This window comes from Phragmites australis, chromosome 3 (genome assembly GCF_958298935.1).
Source record: "Phragmites australis chromosome 3, lpPhrAust1.1, whole genome shotgun sequence".
NCBI lineage: Eukaryota > Viridiplantae > Streptophyta > Magnoliopsida > Poales > Poaceae > Phragmites > Phragmites australis.
In genome coordinates, this window is record NC_084923.1 from 8,061,365 (window position 1) to 8,084,189 (window position 22,825).

The window sequence follows — 22,825 nt, forward strand, 5'->3', positions numbered from 1 at the left end:
CCGAACAGTCATCTGAATTGATGCTTGATTTATCTGGTGTCGCTTCCAGTCAGAGTGAAGGTTCAGAACAGCAAGGGGAGCAGGTGGAACAGTCTTCCTCGGTAGCTGAAAACGCAGGATCTTCTGTGGTGCCTCCTGTTTCGTCTGAAGCAATCACTCGGCCACATACCAGATCACAAAGTGGAATTACCAAACCGAAAGTGTATACAGATGGGCAGATCAGGTACAGCTATTTAACAACTACAGGGGAGCCACAGAGTATAAATGAGGCTTTGACCGATAAGGAATGGAAGCAGGCTATGGACTGTGAGTATGACGCTTTAATCAAGAATAAAACCTGGCATCTTGTACCGGCCAAAGAAGGGAAAAATATAATTGATTGTAAATGGGTTTATAAGATCAAAAGGAAAGCTGATGGTTCTTTGGACAGGTACAAGGCTCGTCTGGTGGCTAAAGGATTTAAACAAAGGTATGGAATTGACTATGAGGACACTTTTAGTCCTGTAGTTAAAGCTGCAACTATTCGAGTAGTTCTATCTATTGCAGTTAGCAGGGGATGGTGCCTTCGGCAGTTAGATATACAGAATGCTTTTCTTCACGGCATTCTTGAGGAGGAAGTTTATATGAGGCAACCGCCAGGATATGAGAATCAGCTGCTACCACATCATATATGTAAGTTAGATAAAGCTCTTTATGGACTCAAACAAGCACCTAGAGCATGGTTTGCAAGATTAAGTAAAAAATTGCAACAACTTGGTTTTAGTTCCTCCAAGGCTGACACCTCTCTATTCTTTTATAGCAAAGGGTCAATTACAATATTTTTACTAGTGTATGTTGATGATATTATTGTGGCTAGCTCATCACAAAGTGCAGTGACAGCTTTACTTAGAGACCTTGCAGTGGACTTTGCACTTAAGGATCTGGGTGATCTACATTATTTTCTTGGAATCGAGGTCTCCAAAATGAAGGATGGAATTTTGCTGTCACAAGACAAATATACTACAGATTTGCTCAGGAAGTCAAATATGCTACATTGTAAGCCGGCGATCACTCCATTGTGTACGTCAGAAAGATTGTCCTTGCAACAAGGGGAATCGTTTGGACCTGAAGATTCAACTCGGTACAGAAGTGTGGTTGGAGCACTTCAGTACTTAACTCTTACCAGACCGGATATATCATTTTCAGTAAACAAAGTGTGTCAGTTCTTACACTCACCAACAACTGTACATTGGACTGCAGTCAAACGAATCCTCAGATATCTCAAGCATACTCTAGGCATTGGTTTAAAGATCAAGAAAACTCCATCCATGCTTGTGAGTGCATTCTCAGACGCTGATTGGGCAGGAAATATTGATGATCGTCGATCAACTAGTGGTTTTGCAGTCTTTCTAGGCTGTAATCTAATCTCTTGGAGCGCACGCAAGCAAGCAACGGTGTCTAGGTCCAGTACAGAGGCAGAGTACAAGTCATTGGCAAATGCAACAGCAGAGGTGATTTGGATACAAACTTTGTTACAAGAACTGAAGATTCACAGCCCGCCGACAGCACAACTTTGGTGTGACAATATTGGAGCAACCTATTTGTCTGCAAATCCGGTGTTTCATGCCAGAACAAAACATATCGAAGTTGACTACCACTTCGTTCGTGAGAGAGTTGCACAGAAGCTGTTGGAGGTACGGTTTATATCAACAAATGACCAAGTGGCTGATGGATTTACAAAGGCCTTGTGTGCTCGGAAGTTAGACATGTTTAGATACAATCTCAACTTATGTAAGTTATGATTGAGGGGGGATGTTAGAGATAAAGATAGCTTTTCTATAGATAGATATGAATCTGTTAAAGATAGAAATAGTCTAGAGATAAGGATGTCCATCCCCTCACGATCGCTTCCCATGTAATCTCCCTGCTGTGATTTGACAGCTATATAAACACGTACGCGGCCTGGACGAGAGGTATGAACGCTTATGCAATATTGACAAATCCATCACGATGTATAATGTGGTTAGCTTAAGTGTTGAAACTTTGTAATAATTAACGGCTTGGTGCTTCCATTAAGCAGAGTCTAGGATGATCTATTCCATTATTTAAAAAAAAAATGGGTCTCGGTCCTAGCCTTTCCAAACAAGGCCTAAAACAGTTCAGTATGCAATTGACCTCCTGTAGCAAAAGTTTGGGCTAGCACAACTTAAAAATTAAGTTGCTCGGCTGAGTCGAATGCTAGAAACCATCCCGAAAGTATGACGCAGGCATACAACTCATGGCAAAGAGCTTGATGGCAGTTCCATTCGTTCTGCTATGCGCGGTCGTACTCCTTGGACAATGGAACGGAGCTTCGAGCCCATGCCCATACCAGTCTACCACCTGCCCCCCATGGCCCATGCCCATACCGATCAAATTTCAATGCCAAAACCGAAGCAGAAAATTCAAATGCGCTGCGCTCTAGAAGTCGTTCGTACGTACGACGTGCGTGCCGCCGAGACGACGCCTGCGAAGACGACCGTTGGGGACGGAAGCCGAAGAAGGCAGTGAGCATCATCGCCACGAGCGCCGCGCCGCGCCGCGCACCCAGTCCCAGCCCAACTCGAACCACGCGGGAGAAAGGCGAGGCGACCAGGCCCAACCCTCTCGCCTGCCTGCTGGCTGCTGCTACCAGCGGTCGGGCGCTCGCAAAATTTGACCGTTGCTGAGCCACGTCAGACCCCGTCCCATCCCCTCCTCCTCGCACAGCATGCCTGCCCGTCCGCGGCACTGTCGCCATGTCCATCGCCTAGCTCCCCGCTGTAGCTGACGTGTGGGCTCAGGATGGGCCCACACATCGGTGACGGTGAGCGAGCTTTCTTGGGGTTTGTTCGTTTCTTTCCCGTCGTCCCAGGCCCACGCCCGCTACGATCCAGAGCTGGGAAAGCCGACCAGAGATTAACGGATACTGAGTTGCTGACTGGTGGGCTCAGATGTCTCGGTGGTGGGTGATGTCTCAGCAGCACGCAGGCACGTAAGGGTCGGAGCTGGTTGGGTGCGAAACAAACCATCAGCACCGCCTCGTGGCGCCCCAAGATCGCGTCGCAGCCGTTGGATGCCTGACATGCGCCACGTGATCCGTGCTACCACCACCGGATAAACGCGCTGCTCCCGAAGAGGGAGCCTTTTCACTGACAGCTAGGCCAAGAAACGTTTCGGACCCATACGTCAGTGAGAAGTATGGCGCCAGAGGCTACTCATAATGTCATGCAGCTTCGACAGACCCCGATGGGCTCCTCCCCTCCCATTGGGCCCCGGCCCTACTTTTGTACAAAAGACCCTCCTTTTCTGTATTCTCATATTTAAAACCCCCAGTTGCCACACCAAACCTCTGCCTCCACTTCACTTCCTTTCCATCTCCTCTCTTCCCATCCCCTCCCTTCTTTCCCTTCCACCTCTTGGTTTGCTCTTCTTGGCATCCTCCTCGTATTCCTGGTTCAGGCAGTTTGGAGGTTGCAGTAAAGGCGGTTGGTGCTTTGCTTGTTACCCGTTGGCGTTTGGAGAGACAGGCAGGCGAAGAGAGATAAAGATTGAAGAGACAGGGTGACCAAACAGAGGGGCTGCAAGTTCCTGGGCTTTTCTTGCGGCAACATGAAGAAACTGTTCGTCGTCTCCTTCCTCCTGCTGCTGGCCGTCTCCGCGATCCGTGGTGAAGATGGTGAGATTCCTATCGTCCTTTTCTTTTGATCTGTTGTCCCGCTTTGGATGTGTTTGTGCTCCGTCCCGCGGTCCCGCCGTTCTTGGTTCTGGACGCATGGACCGGCCTCCCGTTTTGCTTTTCGCTGCGGCCTGCGTTTCTCTGCCCGCTGGGTTTTAGTCAGATTGCAATCTTGGAGTAGTATACCAGTGTGATTGAGACAGTTGATGGAGTGATGTCCCTTTCCCTTCAGATTCAGTTTGTCGTATTGCGGTGTGGTCTAGCTATTACAGTGGACCGTAGGCTAAGTTCCGCCATTAGCTCTGTTAGCAATAAATTAAATACTATCAATAAACACCTTGGCGTGGGAACTTTTAATCTTAAATAGTTAGTTCAGTTACTAGAACAGCCTATGTTCTTAGTTAACCGGTAGGTAACTTTTGGGTCTTGGATTTGACTATGCGTCCGTCTCGCCTTGTTCTTCTCTGCTTGTCCACTTCGTTCCCCCTGGGATTCCTTCCTTCTCCGTGCTTCCCTATGTTCAGTTTTCGCCCATTGCCCCCTTCACGTGCACCAGTTTTATATGGCTTTCTGCACTTTGGTAGGAACATCCACTGTCATTACCATATTGATTAAACCGGTTCGGAATAAGATTTGTACTTGTAGGTTGTAGCTTAGGAAAGGAGTTACTTAGCTCGTATAGCAACGGCCAAGCTGAACGGCTGTTTAGCCCAGCTTTCCACTAGAAAAGCTTGCAACAGCTAGGCATGAATTTGCGATCGCGTTGTGCATAAGTTTAGCCGAAAGAGGGTTGGCTCCGGGTTTTTACAAGTGCTCATCATTGGTATCAACCTTTTGGGCCCTACTTGTCTGCCCTTGTGCTCCTCCATCTTTTCTGCATGTTCCCACTAACCTCTGAGATTAGTGGAGTAGTAGTACGGCACCACATGCAGCACCAGGCAAATGCCAATGGCTGCCAAAGATTGCCCAGGGTTTCGTCAGTGACTCGGGGTGTTCGTTCCTCGCTGTGACGGTAATCCGTAATCATTTGCACTTTGGCAGTCGCTCCTTTGACCGACTGGATTCGGTGTTAATCATGAGGCAGGCACGGTGTTATTGACTCAGTGATTACCATCACGGATCACCTGTTGATCGGCCTGCGCGCTTGACAGTCAGTCGGTACTCGAGTGTCCCGGTGTGCAGTGGATCGTTTGACTGCTGGGCGAAGGATGCCGTTTTCTGGGACCACCTGGCAGTGTCTTCTTGGGGCCGTGCCGGGCCCCGCGTGATTAATCGAGTCACGTCCGTCGTGTACGCGGCACGCCTCCTTGTCTGCGCAGGTGCAGCGTTTGTGCGCAGGTTGCAGGCTTGCAGCAGGCATCACTGATTAACTGTGGCCATCGCATCAAGGCCGGGATTTTGTGCGGGTGGCCGGCGCACTGCGTGGTGGATCCGGTTTCATCGTTTCTCCGTACCAAGTTGCCAGTCTTGTGCTTTACAGCTAGACGGCCGTCCTCTCCCAAATCTCGATTTCTCCTTCTTCTTTTTTTCCCCTGAGTAGGTAAACTGATATGCTACATTTGGTCCCTGTAGTTTTCTAGTGTGCTAATTTCTTAATTTCTCTTTCGCCAACTTTGCTCATAAGAATGTATTGTCTACCTAGATTCCTGCCTTATGAAGCACTTATTGTCTCGCATTAGACAAAACAAAATAAATTAATCTCCATCTCATTCTGATTGCCTGCAACACGAATTTTGTGACGCGTTTGTTACCGTAGTAATTTTCTTTCTAACCTTTTAATTTCTGTTCTTGGTAATGGCGCTCAGGTGCATACATCGGCGTGAACATTGGCACAGCCATGTCGTCGGTGCCGGCGCCGACGCAGATCACGACGCTGCTCCGCTCGCAGAACATCCGGCACGTCCGCCTCTACGACGCTGACTCTGCGATGCTCGCGGCACTCGCCAACACCGGCATCCGCGTCGTCGTCTCCGTCCCCAACGAGCAGCTGCTCGCCATCGGCAACTCCAACGCAACGGCGGCCAAATGGGTGGCCCGCAACGTGGCCGCGCACTTCCCGGCGGTCAACATCACGGCCATCGCCGTCGGCTCCGAAGTGCTGTCCACGCTGCCCAACGCGGCGCCGCTGCTCATGCCCGCCATGCGCTACCTCCAGAACGCGCTGGTGGCCGCGGCACTGGACCGGTACATCAAGATCTCGACGCCGCACTCGTCGTCCATCCTCCTCGACTCGTTCCCGCCGTCCCAGGCCTTCTTCAACCGCTCGCTGGACAACGTGCTCGTGCCCATGCTCAAGTTCCTGCAGTCGACCGGCGCGCCGCTCATGCTCAACGTGTACCCGTACTACGACTACATGCGCTCCAACGGTGTCATCCCGCTGGACTACGCGCTGTTCCGTCCGCTGCCGCCGAACAAGGAGGCCGTGGACGCCAACACCCTGCTGCACTACACCAACGTCTTCGACGCGGTCGTGGACGCCGCCTACTTCGCCATGGCGTACCTCAACGTCACCAACGTGCCAGTCATGGTGACGGAGACCGGGTGGCCGCACAAGGGCGACCCCTCCTCCGAGCCCGATGCCACCTCCGACAACGCCGACACGTACAACAGCAACCTCATCCGGCACGTGATGAACAGCACCGGCACGCCGAAGCACCCCGGAGTGGCCGTGCCGACGTACATCTACGAGCTGTACGACGAGGACACGCGGCCCGGGTCGACGTCGGAGAAGTACTGGGGCCTCTTCGACATGAACGGCATCCCAGCGTACACCCTGCACCTGACGGGGTCCGGCGTGCTGCTCGCCAACGACACGACGAACCAGACCTACTGCGTGGCGCGGGATGGCGCGGACCCGAAGATGCTGCAGGCGGCGCTGGACTGGGCCTGCGGCCCGGGGAAGGTGGACTGCTCCGTGCTGATGCAGGGGCAGCCGTGCTACGACCCGGACACGGTCGAAGCGCATGCGACGTACGCCTTCAACACGTACTACCACGGCATGGGCATGGGCTCGGGGACTTGCTACTTCAGCGGTGTCGCTGTGATCACGACGACCGACCCAAGTAAGCTCGATCAAGAGCCATGCTTCATAGCTCTTGCCATCTGCTGATTTGCGTGCCTAGACTCATTTTTTGTCAACTGTTTTGCAGGCCATGGATCTTGTGTTTACGCCGGAAAGAACGGGACGTCGTTGCTGAACGGGACGTCGCTGGCGCCGTCGTCGAACTCCACGGCGGGGGATTCCGGCGCGCACCGGGCGATCGGCGACGTGTCGTCGTCACTCGTCCGCGTCGTCGGCACCGCGCTGCTGTTGAGCGTCCTTCTGTTGTAGGCAGTGATAAGCATGCAGTCATGCAGACTTGCGGAGGAGTTAGGCATTCGTGAGCGATTCTTTTTGCTGTGAAGCGGGATTGGCCTCGATGAGATTATTGTCATTCCAAATGGAACGGGATGCGCTATTATGTTGCTCCATGATCTTGCTGGGCTTTTCTCTCCGGTATTGGTTTGGGAAAGGAATTGGTTAGCAGCAATTGCCCGTGTTCTGCTGGTTGGTTGGATGTGATGAACTGAAAATGTTGAGGGTTCAGTAGATTGTATTTTGCAACATGTTGTTCGGATCTTCTCCCAGTCATATGTTACGATGTGCCCCTACGCTCAAGGGTTGTTTTGATCGGAAATTACGGTTCACCTAATTTGGTGTGTTGATCATTTTCCATTCCTGTTTATTATTAATATTGAAGTCGGCGTGTTTCATGGAAGGTAAACCAACAACAACCAAGTTCAGAGCTAAGAAAACAAGCAAAAGTATAGCTGCTGAAAGAAACCAACCGCTCCAGTCCCCAACAAACAACGCTGACGAAGTTCTCACAACGGCACTGGCCACTACCCAGAGTTTGAACGACTTTGCAGAAAAATTGGCTTGTTCATTGAGGGTCTCTACAGATCATAGGATAGGAAAAATATAAGATTGGAGTTGCTTGACACTTGCAAACCCACAGGAATTCAGAATGCCGGAAAAATTCTAATGGAGCGTTTGGCAAACCTGAGCGGCTTAACCAAGCATGGCCAACTTTGTGGTATAGTTTTGCTACGTCTAAGCCCAACCAGCTTCGGCCCACCATGTCTCAATTCCAGTTCTAGTTCAACCTTGCTGGGCTGAGAAGGCCAGGGAAATCAGCCTGTAGTGAACCTGAAGTCTGAAACTCTGAACGAGCGCGGCTTGGAAGATTCTGAAAAAGAAATGTAAAGCACCCTGCAGAGAAGGATGTATTTTGCAAACACTGACAAAGAAGCACCTAATCTAATGTAGCAAGGCCACTATCAGCTGCGACGAGTAGAGCAGATAATATCAACAACCGGACTCGTTTCGCCCGATAGAAAAAGAAACAAGTGACGCTTTCAAGATGCTGCCATTTGAGCAACATGCTTGACAGGATTCTACATTGTCCACTTGGATGTGCAACTGTCAACTAACAGCGGTTACTAGGGAGGCAGAGCTGCAGATGCACTCTCCTCTTAAGCACGGGTTCGACCTACTGCATAAGTCTGTCCTGCTTGTGTTGCAGAATCAACTTTGTAGCAGAACTCAGGGTTTTTCCTTTTTCCCGGCGTGTTTACAAAGTTATAGATTTTTTTAATAGAAAAAGGAAAGGAAAAATGACGCAACACGAGTACTTCCCAGGATAAGTTGAAATGGAAGAGGAATAAAAAAAAAATCAAGGAGCAAAGAAGGAAAGGCACGACAAACAAAGTCAAGTCTCGACTTGACATGTTAGAAGAGCGTTTCAATCAGGAAGGAGCTTTTGCTCTTCTCGCTGAATCATCCTTGGCTCCAAGTGGGATCGTCTAAGAGCATCTCCAACCAAACCCTCTTCTTACCCCCTATCCTACATTTGAGAAAAAAACGATGAAAATTGATCTCTAACCGACCCCCTATCCGACCCCCTTTATTTGAGGACCCCTCAAATCTTCTCCCTCATCCCCTACATTTAGGGACTCCTCATCCAACCCCTCATTTGGGAGAGAGGGGAGAGAGAGAGGAAGAGAGAGGAGAGAGAGGAGAGAGAGTTACCGGATATTAATAAAATAGAGGTGATTCGAATATAGGGGGTCAAATATGAGGGGTCGGTTGGAACACGTTGAGAAATAGGGGATGAAATCTGGATGAGGAACCCCTAAATAAGAGGGATAGGGGGTCAAATATAAGGACTTGGTTGGAGATGCTCTAACGTCTAAAGGGAAAAGTCAGAGAGGTAAGAGAGGTACAGTACCTTTGGAATCTAGAGCCACAGTAAACAAATGAACAGTGCATTCGTACGGTATTTTGTGAATAGTAGATGCGTATAATGGCCATATAAACAGTAATGTCAGAAGTACTGTAACAGTAGACTCATTTTACTGTTTGTGCCTAACGTTTGAGCACAACGTCAAACCATCCCATTCCCCTTGGCTCGGACTGGGCCTCGCGTTCTGGATGATTATTTCCAGCATTTTTCTCTTTACCATAAATGCCATATCACATCCATTTAATACCGTTAGTGATCATGTCGTTCGATTTGACCCGACCTGGGGTCCTCTGCAGTTGATCGATGCCTTTTACACTGCCGTGTATGCGAGGGGATGTACCAGCGGCCGACTTGTTCAAACCTGCCGACTCAGTGCACTTCATGGACACGATGCGAGCGAACCCTGGCCCCCGTCTGCCAGCGCGTACGTTCGGTGAGCTTTTCCCCGACCGCGAAGAGCACCGTGCGCTGCGCCTGCGCTGCTAGCTCCTCGGCGTTTGCCGGGAATTACAGAGGGATCGGTCTTACGGGTAGATCCTCGCGAGGCCCGAACACGTGTCTCTTCACCGCGTCGCGTGTGTGCGTACAAACCGTCGGATCGAAGGTGTACGACATGGATGAGGATTTCGTAAAGGTTTTTTCTGCAAAGGTTTTATAGAATTTGTCTCCGAACTGAACGGCCTACCGCTCGGGTTTCGCGAGCTAGCAAGGCACCTGGCCACTGCGAGCGCGCCGCGGACGGGTCAGCGGACGGCTGGGAGGGACAGGTTGCCGCCGTCAGATTGGTCGGGATTCATCCATGGAGTGAAACGAGCTCGCCACGCGCTCCTGTCTGGGGGTACCACAAGTTGCTCATATTTTTCCATCGGCAGAGCCTTCGTTGCTGTTGCATTGATTAGGTGCGACGGCAACGACACATTTCAATGCGTGATGAAGAAAATATCCGTGCTCAAGGGATGGTAACACCTCGATGCGTAACGAAGAATTCCTTGACCTGATCCATCTCTCCTAGCTCCATGATTCCATCGATGCTGAACGAATCTTCATAGCGACATGTAACCAACTAGTAATAACTATAATGTGGTGATAGGATATGTAGCTTCATGCTACAGCATGCGAGTGACGAAAAGGTCAAGCGCCGATATACACCGGAAAACGAAAGAGATAGGAGAGCGGGAAGAAAATCAATCATGTAGCATGTACAGACAGATCGATGAATCTTTTGGGGCTATAAATTTGGAACGTGACATAACTTGTTGACTATGGCTCTCTCTTCTGAAAAGCGTGAAAGAAACAGTACATGTTACCCCGTGAACGTGGAGTACAATCTTAACGGACGTGATCATGTGCATGCCGCATATTGCCGCTGGAGGCCCTTGTTCTTTATGTCTTCCCGTGTTTTCAGAATTTTTTTTCGACGCAGCTGCATGTTTTCAGAATTGGCAAAGCCCATGCCTTTGTTTATTTTTATAAAGACTGGTAGTATTTCATGGGATGCAAGTCACGGATGATGTAAACACAACCGTGAAAAAGCAAAGGTTAAATGGAATGTGCAAGTGTTGACTGCCGAGCAAGCGAGTGATCCCGCAGACTGGCAATGCAAGCTGAAATTTATTCTAAAAAAACAGCCAAAATCTTTAATGCCCAGCGATGGAAAATAATTCTATGAAATATGATTTTATGTATTTGGAGACTACATCTAATTTATAATGTGACACGTGTCAATTTTTTTTTTCTTCCATGTGTTTATCACACATGATTTTCTTTCTCCTACCATAAGTTAGAGATACTAATTTTAGGTTGACTGAAATCGGTTTCTATTTCAGTCGACAACTGTCAGCCGTTCATCTACAATTAAACGGTGTATAACTCATCTTCTTCTTCCCACTCATCTGCTCTTCTCCATGAGACAACGTAGCATTGTGCTCCCCCGCCTCTTGTCTGCCTGCCTCCGTCCCCGGTAGCATCCCTGCCGTCAGATCCATCCCCATCACCCCCACCGCGCTAACCCACCAACACGTGATGCCCCACCCATTGGTCGCCCCTCGCCACCCGTGGCCGACGGTGCCTAGTCTCACCACTCCGCCCGCCGACCATCACCTCCGCCGAACTCACTGCTATCCCTAAACCTATTTTATGCCCAAGGCACAAAGAAACCTATCGGCAACCTCGATCCCTAAACCCCATTATCTAATCTCGCCGACAAACTGAGCGTCGATTAAAATTATCATCAAGTTCAGCTGATTAAAACCGAGGAAATAAGTAAGTTCTATAGTGATTTTTATCATGTCACCATACACAGGGACACGCCGAGAACCCAGCCGAATCCAAGTCCAAGATGATTCCTCCCGCTGTGTATATAATTGCCTCAGCCTACTTGCTGTATCTGAAACAACAAACAAAGACCAATAATTCTAAGCACAAGTGTTGCAAGCCACCATGCTCATCCTCCTCCTGCTCTTCTCCACCCTGAATCTCCCAACAAGTGACGCCATTGACACCCTCACCTTGGGCCAGTCTCTCCCATGGAACCAGACGTTGGTCTCCAAGGGTGGTAACTTCGAGCTCGGTCTCTTCTCTCCGGGCAACTCAAAGAAGCACTACATAGGAATCTGGTTCAAGAAGATTTCCAAGAAAACCGTCGTGTGGGTGGCGAACCGCGAGCGCCCGATCCTTGAGCCGTCAACCTCTCGCTTCACGCTTAGCAAGAACGGCGAGCTGCTCCTGCTCGCGACGCCGTCGAACGCCTTGCTATGGTCGTCGAACGCGTCCTCCCCGTCGCCGGCGGGCACCACTGTCGCCACGCTCCAGGACGACGGCAACCTCGTGGTGCGGAGCAACGCGACGGCGGCGGCGTCCCTCGTGGCGTGGCAGAGCTTCGACCACCCCACGAACACGTGGCTCCCTGGAGCCAGGCTCGGCTACGATAGGGGCCGTGGCGTGCACAGCTTCCTCACGTCGTGGACGGACTCCGAGAACCCGGCGCCCGGCGCCTTCTCCATGGAGATCGACACGCGCGGGCGGCCCAAGTTCGACCTGCTCGCCGGCGGCGCGCACCAGTACTGGACGACCGGTGTGTGGGACGGTGAGATCTTCCCGAATGTGCCGGAGATGCGGTCGGGTTACTTCGTCGGCGTCCCTTACGCGCCGAACGCCAGCGTGAACTTCTTCAGCTACCACGACCGGATACCGATGGGCATCGGCATCTTCACGTTGGACGTGAACGGGCAGATGCGGCGGCGGCAGTGGAGCCAGTCTGGTGGGGACTGGATCCTCTTCTGCTCGGAACCCCACGACGCGTGCGACGTCTACGGTTCGTGCGGGCCCTTCGGCGTGTGCAGCAACACCACCAGCCCCGCGTGCCAGTGCCCCGCAGGCTTCGCGCCGCGGTCGCAGGGGGAGTGGACGTTAGGGAACACGGCGTCGGGGTGCGCGAGGCAGAGTCTACTGGAGTGCTCCAACGACGGGTTCCTCAAGCTGCCGTACGCCGTGCAGCTCCCGAACGGCTCTGCGGAGGCGGAGGCCGGAGACCGGAGCGACAAGGCGTGTGAGCTCTCCTGCTTGCGAGACTGCTCGTGCACCGCCTACGCTCACGATGGAGCGAAGTGCTCGGTGTGGAAGGGCGAGCTCGTCAACCTGAGGACACTATCGAATGATCAAGGCGACGATGGCATCGCGGGGGCTGTTCTTCACCTCCGCGTTGCGGCTTCGGAGGTGCCGCCGGCGTCGGCGGCGCATTCTTGGAAGAAATCGATGGTGATGATAGGTAGCGGAGTAGCGGTCGTGGTCCTACTTCTGGCAAGTCTCGTGATCGTGGCCACGGTGGTGCTGGTGCTGCGGAAGCGGCGGGGAAAGGGCAAGGTGACGGCGCTGCAGGGCTCGCTGCTGCTGTTCGACTACCAGGCCGTGAAGGCGGCGACGCGGGACTTCACGGAGAAGCTCGGGAGCGGGAGCTTCGGCTCGGTGTACAAGGGTGCGCTCCCCGACGCGACACCCGTGGCCGTCAAGAAGCTGGACGACTTGCGGCAAGGCGAGAAGCAGTTCCGCGCCGAGGTAGTTACCCTCGGCATGATACACCACATCAACCTTGTCCGCCTCCGCGGCTTCTGCTCCGAGGGGCACAAGAGGGTGCTCGTGTACGACTACATGCCCAACGGCTCGCTGGACGCGTACCTGTTCAAGAACAGCTCCAGCTCCAAGGTCTTGAGCTGGAGCCAGAGATTCGGCGTCGCGGTTGGCGTGGCCAGGGGCCTGGCTTACCTGCACGAGAAGTGCCGGGAGTGCATCATACACTGCGACATCAAGCCGGAGAACATCCTCCTAGACGAGGAGATGGGCGCCAAGCTCGCGGACTTTGGCATGGCCAAGCTCGTCGGCCACGAGTTCAGCCGCGTCCTGACCACCATGCGGGGCACGCTGGGTTACCTCGCGCCGGAGTGGCTCACGGGCGCGCCGGTCACAGCCAAGGCCGACGTGTACAGCTTCGGCCTGCTGCTGTTTGAGCTAGTCTCGGGCAGCCGGAACAACGCCCCCTCGTCGGAGGAGGGCGGCCGCTCCGCCATGTACTTCCCGGTGCACGCCGCGGTCAGGCTGCATGCGGGCGACGTGGTCGGCCTGCTGGACGAGAGGCTGGCTGAGGCTGCCAACGTGAAGGAACTTGAGAGGGTCTGTAAGGTCGCATGCTGGTGCATCCAGGATGAAGAAGGCGACCGGCCGACGATGGGGCTCGTCGTGCAGCAGCTCGAAGGCGTTGCCGATGTTGGGTTGCCACCGATCCCGTCGCGGCTTCACATGCTGGCAATGGTGAATGGATGCATTAGTGGGGGTGCAGAGGATGAACTCTGTTCAATGAATGGTAGCAAATCAGCAATATAAAAAGCGTACCGAGTAGTCGTCGTCGTATGACGATATTACAGAAGTGTGACATATAATTGTAGTTTCAGCATGATATTCCCTGTGTTAGACCATGTTGAAGTGTGAAGAAGCCGTCCTCTGTAGAAATAAGCATAGCAACCAACCAGGCAGGGTTAAGGATCCTCTGCAATAGTAGCTTCCCATTAAAGTTTCTTTGCTTTGTCTCTATTCTGTGAATTCCTTCCTGATCAAACCGTACATAGTCCCATGAATAAGCAAAGTGCTTACAGCCTTAAGAATATCCAATACGTGAGGATCTGAGCTGATTTTCAAAACAACTCATTGCCAAAATTGCAATTCCATTCATTTACACTCATTTTTAGCTCTGCTCTGTACAACTTAAGGATGGGAAAACTTTCTGAAGACTACAAAGAATAAAGCAAGCACATACCTAGATACCCAGCTATCAAACTGTACAGATTAACAACTAAATACAACCCCCAAAAGAATGAATGAAATCACTGCAGAATTACAAGAACCAACATTATCAGGATATACACTTTACAGGTAAAGACGAAGCTGCAGCTGCCGAGTAAAGAGCCTTAAGTACAGAAATGAACTTCAGAAGTGTTTCTTCAGAAAACCACTTAAGTTTCCATGTATGTACAGAGTCAATTTCATCTGACTGCTTGTTATGCGAATTTTGGATGCTACTGTGAAACTTTCCTTCTTGCATACGGTTGTTCATAAACATTGTCAAGCATTTATCGTTGCGCTGATCCACAACCTGAGTGTGCAAATTGCAATAGAAGTTGAAGGAAATATTAAAAAAAAGGATGAAATCAACTTTTTGAATGACATGACACCTAATTTGCTAGTACAGCAGTACATCGCACAGTTTTTTCTAGAAAAAAAAGCACCCTGACAGAAATATGAACGTTTCAAGATCAGGGTTAATTCATTACGGTAACAATTACAACAAAGTCACATTGTTCCTTTTTTAGTAGCAACAGATTTACGACCACTACAGGATATCAAATCTTTGCTTAGCACTATCGGCTCCATGCCCCCATACTTCGTCATGTCATCTATGCTCTGTCTGAGCAAGCTATTTGACTTCTTTTCAAAAATGTAAATGCTATACAATCGATTTCACCGGACGGAGAAAAAGTTTATTAAGAAAAAAAGGGGGAGGGGCTAACAGAAACAACCACCAAAGGCAATTCAATGCGCCTATCACGAATACATGTGGTTCACCTCCACTGCTATGTCCCCAGAAACTTTCTATATTTCTTGCTATGCATATCGTCCACTCCAAAGCATTAATAACTGAGCACCACCTGACTGCATTTGTTTGATTAGTTTACCTTAGATCACAGTTTTTATTCACACCAAGCATCAATGAGCTTTACATGACTTCATGCTCACCATATAGCATATGGATGGTAACGAACTAAAATATTTCGAGCTGTCCCCCCTTTTCTAAATATGGTGACGTGCACTATTTGGAACCATATAAATGAGTGCCTCCAGCTTAGCGCCAGACTTGCACAAGTTTGTTCCTGCTAAATAGAAAACAATGTGCATACAGAGACTAAAAAACATAAAGGCACGCGATGATTTGATACTAAAAAAGGTTTATGAAAATAGTAATGTGAAAATTATCATGTAGCAAAACAGAGAAATTGGAATTGCTAAAAGCCAAGCACAACTTACCACTTCTTGGATACTGTCAATAGAACAAAATGCATCAAGAGAAAAGTATGGAGGATTTGAATCATCGGGGAGACCACCAAATTGATCTAGGTCCTCAATGCAAACAAGTATTGATCCTTCAATAACAATGATGGATCTGATAACCATGGAGTCCTCTGCAGAAGAAAAATGAACAATAGTATTTCAACAACTTGTATGTCTTGATCAATTTAAGTTAGAATGGAATTTGGGACATGCAGCAGCCCAGAGTTCATGTGGAAAGTTCATATGATTGCACTTGTATGCGAGCTTACACCAGATATATTAACAAACAATGGTTTATTTGAGATGAATGGCCTAATGTTAAGCTAAAGTTACTATAAGGCTAACTCAAACAATGCCAACCCCCAACCACGAACAAGAAGAAAAAGTCCGCAAGAAGCCTTTTGCCGTGAATCCTATTTTGTGAGGACACAGACTTGAAAGAATAGAAAGGTAGTTCTGATATGTTCCATGAATAAATAGTAATGTTTCATCACCCAGATGACCAGAACATAGTACCTTCAGCATCATTCTTTGAGAACATCAACATTGAGTAGAGAAATATTCCAAGCTTTGCACTTCCGCATATACATTTCTCGAGCAATTTAACTTGGATGTTCTCCCAACTGCCATTTAAATTGCAAAAATAAGCATAATAAGAAAATTGAAATAGAATCTGCAACGAACAAAATAATGTGTTCTTTATTTGGCTCAAAAAGAAGTTTGTTTGTTCATGGTGATTGTAGAAACCAAGTAGACTGTACCTTTGCAAAGATATCCCATGGGTTGATTTGGGAAAGTTGAGTACACTTAAGAGCCAAAGTACATCTTGTGCTTCCTTGGAAGTCCGAGTCAAGAATAGATGAGTTGTATTGTCTACCATATGTACCCTATGACATTGCAAAGTAAAAGTAAGCCTCAGGTCAGCCAAGCCGTCATTGCTAATGAAGTAATGATTGATATGCTAATAGACCTCAGTGCTTGTAGTCCCAGCCCAATTGAAACTTTTTCCAGACTTTCCAGCCTATAGCTGCCCAATACTCTTGGCACAGTTTCTGTAAATTAATCAATATGTAAGAACTTATGGTGATAACAAAGGTCCAAAATAGAGACATGGTGGAAAAAGCTTATGTACAACAAATGACCATGTAAACGACCAGTTTCAATGGTCTAACAGAAACACAAGGAAGCTAGAAACAAGATTTAGGTGGGAAAAATAGACAATATGTAGGAAATTAAGTAATGAACCTTGTCCATCTTGAAACATATCAAGTAGCAGTACATACAATTTGTCGTAAGAACTTCGCAGTAAGGCTACCTCTCTACACAAAGAAACAGAACACCTGTCAAAGTATAGTAATCGTTGCCAAAATGAAAGAAAAAAAAAAGAAAGAATAGGAAGAAAATATAATGGTGAATACAGACTGTGACTGCACGTCCAGGAAATTTCCAGTTTCTTCAGATCAATATGGCTTAAAGTGGCATTTAAGAAATGTGGTTTAGAACTAAATAAAGCAGGTAAATAGAGAGAATTAAATAAAGCTAGTCATTTTCTCATCCATTGAGATGTTATTGGTAACTGCTCATGATGCATTGAAGTACTTTGGCTCAGGGATACATTACTGGGTGGAAACAGATGCATGGCAGTTACTGGGTAATATGTAAGAGAATGGGCTAAGCACATCTGTAAATGGCGCATATGTAAGGTACGGACTACAGACATATTTTCTCATCTAGGTGCAGCCAGTCTACGCGCCTGCCAGTGTGTTGCACAATCCACTACTTTCATATTTTGTTTAAATCCCACCATCATAAACTGGAATGCACTTTATTAGTTTTGATTATGAATTCAAACGTAATTGCATGCACTATGGCAACCATGAAGGACGGTTCTCTCTGCGAAGAGCACGTTTAGTTCTTGTATTAATCTGTGAGCTCGAAGATAAAAAACTGTAATTTTTGAAGTGCCGCACGGATGTCTAAGTTTTGAAAAAATATATATAACTCTGGCACAAAAAGGGGTAACTACATTAATTTGATATGCTGTATTCAAGTCCTTAACCTGTAAACTTACAGAAAAATACTACATTGTATTGATAGTAGTCACACAAGTTCTGCGAAATGTTATTCCCAATTTTTTTACTGATAGTCATTGAGGAAGTTCTATGAAATATAATTTGACATTGAGCCTTTAATAAGGTGCATACCAGTTTATTAACCAATGCAACAGATGTGCACCAATTACAGGGTTGGAAAATACGGGAAAACAGCTCTCACCTTTGAACTAAACTGCTTGCATCCTGAAAAAGGTGCACACAACAAGCTACTTCTTCACATGTTTCGGACTCTCCATTGTTTGCTACATCCACATTGAAGAAATCCTCTATAATCTTGTGTGTGTCTGTGTTACGAGAAATAGTATTTGTGCTGATAGATGAATTGTTCCTACGCAGGACACTTGAATTATGGCTTTCAGAGCCTTGTTCCTTGAGAGGAATACTTTTGCTCAGGCTGTGTGCCAAATGGCCATTTCCTTCAAGTAAAACATGCTCATCCACTTGATCTTCAGTAGCCTTCATAAATTTTAATTTGGCACCATTATGATTCTTGAAAATAGGAAATACCCTCCTCTTAAACTTCTGCTTGCCATTTTGTTTAACTGAATGATCTAAATCGTGACTTAGATGACCATTTCTCTGGTTACTGTCATGAAACTCCTCAATATCAAACTCTTTGTCATTAGCACAGCTAGGTTCATTTTCTGACGAATGGTCAGACAAACTTTTCTCCCCTGAAAAATACTCTAAGCTATTCTTTTCCTCAACATCCCTATCTACAAAAGGAAATGAAGCCATCTGACCATCAAGAGCCAACTCCATCTTTGTCTGCATTGCTACGCAATCATCTTCCGAATTGCATGAACACAAATCATCTGATGAATCATCGCTGCAGCTGCTACCAATACTGATGGAATGAAGATCTCCTGAAATCTGCAAAAATTCTTCCTCCAAAAAAAGTCTGCGATGTAGAATGTCCTCCTTGTATTGTGGAGGTGACTGTGGACTAGGATATGTATAGGGTGGACTTGTTTCTATTAACTTGCTCATTGTATTGGATGGTGTTCCATTTGACAGCATATTTCTAGAACCATCTCCCAACTCAGGAAAAGGGTCAGAATGTGAAGTGCCTACTAACTCTAGGGGAGGAGGTCGTTGAAAAGAATTCAAGTGCATCCTTAGATGAGCTTGATCCACATTCACTTCATTTGTGGATTCTTTGATGACTCCATTAACAACAGTACATGCGTTATCTGTGAAAGATGAATCCGATTCCAAAATGTTTGAGCTACTCCCACCTTCTGATGTATTTACCAAATCTGATATGTTATTTGAGGTTTCCCTGTGTGCTTTGTGCCTTTTCTTTTGTCTCATATACCTTCCATTGCCATTGGTGAAATCAACATACAGGCTGTCACCTTCTGTTTTCTCTGAATTTTCATCCATCCACTCCTTAAATTCACAGAGCCAATTACTTGATTTTTCCTTCTTCAGCAATTCAGCAGTGTTTATCAAAGAAGCAATTTTTATGTCATGATCAGCAGCTGCAACTTCATCCTTCTTAGAACTGTCACTATCACAGGGAGTGGACTGCTGGTCTACACCTTCATCGCAGAGATTTCTCTCTTCCTCCACTATACTGGCAAGTCGGGAAATTTTTCTCTACAGTAAATAAAGGTGAGAACGAATTATCAATTTTATCATTGAAGTAGTTGCATACGGTCAGACTTGTACAGCACTATTTCAATTTTGCAAAGAAGCATAGATGGTATATCTTGCAGTTCCAGAAATCAGATTATTTAGACACACCATCTGGGCTGAATCAACCAGAAACCAAATTCATGAAAGAAAAAGATGCTTCTGCATTGCATGTGAAAACTAACAAGAATGTGCATTCATGGAACAAAATGCAAGCATAATAGCGATCCACTACAACATCTGTGTCAAATAATCAAATTATCTATACTGTAAGAGAATATTAACACAAAAACTCCTGACCAAGCAAGCTCGATATTTGGTGTGATATACAATGGATCAACTTAGTGGAATTGGTTTAACAGAATAATAGAGAAATACCATCTTTGAATTTATTGTGTCTTCGTCCTCATGATCATCTATTGCAGGAAAATAAAATCCATAACCAGTAGGCTGATTTTGTCTGCATGCAAACAGTACTTGCTTTTCCCAGTATTCTTGTGTGTTCATACCCTTATCATCTAACTTCAACTGAACCAGAAAAAGTCATGGAACAGAGCTGTCACTTTACTCCAATACTGCGGAACAAACTATTGTGATGGGAGAAGTTATAGAGAGACAAAAGGAGTTCGATATTTGGAGTAAAGTACTTACATTCTCTGGATTACGGAAAAAACTGAACACGTGTGCTCGATACCACCGAGCACAGCAGATTGGGTTGCCTTCCAACCATAGGTTCTGTAACAAAGAAAGGGTGCCGAGGATTTCCAATTCTGAGAAATTTGAGATGATATTATAAGATAGATCAAGCCCCATGAGTGACTTGAGATTTTCAATCCCATGTATTGTAGTTAAAGCATTGTTTCTCACAACAAGTTTTACAATTCGACTGGAAACCTGCAAGAAAACGTATAACTGTAGATATAATTGGAAAAACCTAATGGCAAAAGGCTACATATTATGGAGTGAATTACAAGGAAATGCAATTACCTCACCCAAGGATGAAATCGAACGTAAATGATTAAATCCGAGATCAAGATTTCTCAACTTTGTACATTTCCGTAGATTGTCCAACTTTGCAAACTTGTTCCGACTAAGATCCAGGGTCTCAACTGCAGGTAACAATTGCAATGACTCGTCCATGAGTACCAGGCCATTAGAAGCACATGAGACATATGAAAGTTTGCTCCATACGGGAGACTCCTTGATATCCGTGATTCTACTCGTGAATACATGCCTAAGAGCATCCTGCAGTAGCACAAAAACAATAATTGTGAATTTGGATAAGATATTCAAATAACATGAAAGTTCTTAGAAAGGAATCCTGAATCACACAACTGCTTGAAGGGAAAGATAACAATACTTCTCTCACTATACGAACTAGATGAATTCTTCAGTGCTAGCTCAACATTTTATTGTAACCCACTAAGGACCCATTATTTGGCAAGCCCAATCAAGTTGCAGTCACCAAAGCCACAACCAAATACTAGAGTTATACATATTTATGCTCAATTTTCATTGCATATCCTATCTGCCAACAAAGCACTCTATTCAGAACGGTTGATATCTACTAGTTGCGCAAGCAACACCGAAAATGGAGTATAGAAAATCTAAAGAGAAGAGACGCTATCTGCCATCCAGGAGGCATTATGTTCGTGTTACTTCCAAAGATCACTGACAATCCCCAAAACCTCAAACTAAGATGAATGATTAATTACATTTATTTTTTTCTTCATAATAGGCAAAAGGAAGTAGATGAAGATGCAGAAATTTATTAAGATGCATGCAACAATACAGATTGAAATATGGTATGTCCATCAAGAGACCGCATGGCTGGACAATTTTTTGATGTCCCAGCTTAGCTGATTAGAACACGGGATAAATGCAGCAACCACAGGAGGCATGATTGTTACAGTTGCATATATGCACTCTAAAAACCAAGCAGCGATACAATCCAATAAGTGATCAGAACTTCAGAAGCTCTGCAAAATGACCAAATTTATCTCCTCCAGAGAAATAGCTGCAACTAAATTCATATTTCATTAAGAAATGAATGGGTGATAATGACCTAAAGCCATTAGCATAAAATTCCATTAAACCACACATGCAAGACCAGAAACTTCAATAAACATAAGAAGTTTCACACTTCGAAGCTATCTTAACACTAAGATCAAAATCACAAACAAAATGGCAGAAACATGCTGAGTGAACAGAATATCATCATATAATAAATGTACAGGACTGGATCCGATCCTAGGAATAAATCAACAGTGTGGTCGTGTGGACGGATCATAGTATTGCAGCAAGCGGGCTAAAATAAAGGCAGCTAACTAGCTGTCGATGAACCGAAACAGCAAACCATAAGTACAATTGACAGCTCAAAATAGCTCACAGTTTAGTTGGGGATCATAAGTAGAGCCTCTGGTCACCACCACGCGAACTGCCGCGATCAGCGAACTACAAACGAAATTATACGACAGATGATAGAACCGCACCGTGGAATTGTAACAGACGAGCCTCTCGAGGGTGTGTCGGAGGTCGAGCAGGCCCCTGGCGGCGGAGGTGGAGAGGTCGCAGTCCCGCAGCTCGAGCACGCGCAGGCGCGCGAAGGGCAGGAGCGAGAGCGGCGCCGGGTCGCGCCCCGGCCCCGCGGCGACGACCTTGAGCGACGTGAGGAGGCGCAGGATCCGGCGGAGCTGTTCGAGCGCGCGGTGGTCGCCGAGGTCGGCGACGTAGGCGCGGAGGTAGTCGACGGGCGCGCCGGCGCCCACGGCCTCGAGCTCCCGCAGCGCCTCGAGGCGGGAGGCGACGTAGTGGAGCCCGACGGGGTGGAGGCGCAGGGTGACGGAGCCGTCGAGCAGCGCGCCCGCGTTGCACGCCACGAAGCGGACGAGCAGGTCGAGGTAGCGGTCGCCGGTGACCGGCACCCCAGCCCCCGCCCCGGCGCGGGGCGCGGCCATCGGGATCGGGGGCTAGGGTTTGGCCGCGGGAGCGCGCCGGCGCATCAGCGAGCAGCGGGGCGGACGCGGTAGGGGAGGGGGGTGGACACGGCCGCGGTGGTACGTATGATTGGGGACACGCGGGCTAGGCTAGCTGTGGTATGGTGTGGGGGAGGGAACGGAAGGCGACGCGACGTAGATGCAATTGCGAGCACCAGCCACCAGGTGGGGGTGATTCACGGTTTCGTCCCCGCAAAGACTTGGTTCGTTTGGCTAATGCGGAGGGCGATCGCGTGGCTCACTTGGGCTGTGGCGTGGGTCGGACGGATCCGTGTCGAGCCGATGGGTCCTGGAGGTGGCTGTGTGGTTTTGCCGTTTCCGGCGCTGGCATTGAGTTGTGTGCGGTTACGCCTGCGCGCGCTTCGGCGCTTTGTTGCAACCTGCAGCGTGAGCGTTTGGTGGCTGCTGGCTGACCGGCCTGGCGTTTTGTTTGGGTCCACGGTCTACACTACACCAGCCGCGCGAGATCAGGCGTCAGGGGAAGCGCGCCAGCGCCGTCCTCCTGGGAGCGTTGTCTTGACT

At 47.9% G+C, this 22,825-nt stretch overlaps 3 protein-coding genes across 6 annotated transcripts; 2 read left to right on the forward strand and 1 right to left on the reverse strand.

Annotated features, from left to right (window-relative positions):
* The first annotated feature begins 3,253 nt into the window (after positions 1–3,253).
* On the forward strand, positions 3,254–7,415 carry LOC133911929 (glucan endo-1,3-beta-glucosidase 3-like). The gene is made up of 3 exons (XM_062354418.1): positions 3,254–3,676; positions 5,482–6,738; positions 6,826–7,415. The coding sequence occupies exons 1-3, from the start codon at positions 3,610–3,612 to the stop codon at positions 7,005–7,007; spliced, it is 1,506 nt and encodes a 501-aa protein (XP_062210402.1). The 5' UTR covers positions 3,254–3,609; the 3' UTR covers positions 7,008–7,415.
* A 3,842-nt stretch (positions 7,416–11,257) lies between these two features.
* Positions 11,258–14,028, forward strand: LOC133911928 (G-type lectin S-receptor-like serine/threonine-protein kinase At2g19130). The gene has a single exon (XM_062354417.1). It carries the CDS (start codon positions 11,401–11,403, stop codon positions 13,834–13,836), a length of 2,436 nt encoding a protein of 811 aa, XP_062210401.1. The 5' UTR covers positions 11,258–11,400; the 3' UTR covers positions 13,837–14,028.
* Positions 14,029–14,157: 129 nt separating this feature from the next.
* Positions 14,158–22,555, reverse strand: LOC133911927 (uncharacterized). Of its 4 annotated transcripts, XM_062354413.1 has the most exons (12): positions 21,800–22,555; positions 20,295–20,552; positions 19,959–20,219; positions 19,686–19,835; positions 17,830–19,271; positions 16,801–16,874; positions 16,526–16,607; positions 16,317–16,442; positions 16,072–16,178; positions 15,532–15,686; positions 15,244–15,377; positions 14,745–15,159 (listed from the first exon to the last, which is right to left on the reverse strand). In XM_062354413.1, the coding sequence occupies exons 1-12, from the start codon at positions 22,262–22,264 to the stop codon at positions 15,138–15,140; spliced, it is 3,276 nt and encodes a 1,091-aa protein (XP_062210397.1). In that variant the 5' UTR covers positions 22,265–22,555; the 3' UTR covers positions 14,745–15,137. The 4 variants fall into 4 exon arrangements, with proteins under 4 accessions (XP_062210395.1, XP_062210396.1, XP_062210398.1 ...); XM_062354411.1 differs by lacking the exons at positions 14,745–15,159; positions 15,244–15,377 and adding an exon at positions 14,158–14,602 and having other exon boundaries at positions 21,800–22,542; XM_062354412.1 differs by lacking the exons at positions 14,745–15,159; positions 15,244–15,377 and adding an exon at positions 14,158–14,602 and having other exon boundaries at positions 19,959–20,201; positions 21,800–22,534.
* Positions 22,556–22,825: the final 270 nt, after the last annotated feature.

Coding starts and splice junctions, on each gene's coding strand:
- LOC133911929 (XM_062354418.1), top strand. CDS start 3,610: ATGAAGAAACTGTTCGTCGTCTCCTTCCTCCTGCTGCTGGCCGTCTCC. Junction 3,677..5,481: donor CGCGATCCGTGGTGAAGATG/GTGAGATTCCTA, acceptor AATGGCGCTCAG/GTGCATACATCGGCGTGAAC. Junction 6,739..6,825: donor GATCACGACGACCGACCCAA/GTAAGCTCGATC, acceptor ACTGTTTTGCAG/GCCATGGATCTTGTGTTTAC.
- LOC133911927 (XM_062354411.1), bottom strand. CDS start 22,264: ATGGCCGCGCCCCGCGCCGGGGCGGGGGCTGGGGTGCCGGTCACCGGC. Junction 20,220..20,294: donor CGATTTCATCCTTGGGTGAG/GTAATTGCATTT, acceptor TTATATCTACAG/TTATACGTTTTCTTGCAGGT. Junction 16,443..16,525: donor CTGGGACTACAAGCACTGAG/GTCTATTAGCAT, acceptor GCAATGTCATAG/GGTACATATGGTAGACAATA.
- LOC133911928 (XM_062354417.1), top strand. CDS start 11,401: ATGCTCATCCTCCTCCTGCTCTTCTCCACCCTGAATCTCCCAACAAGT.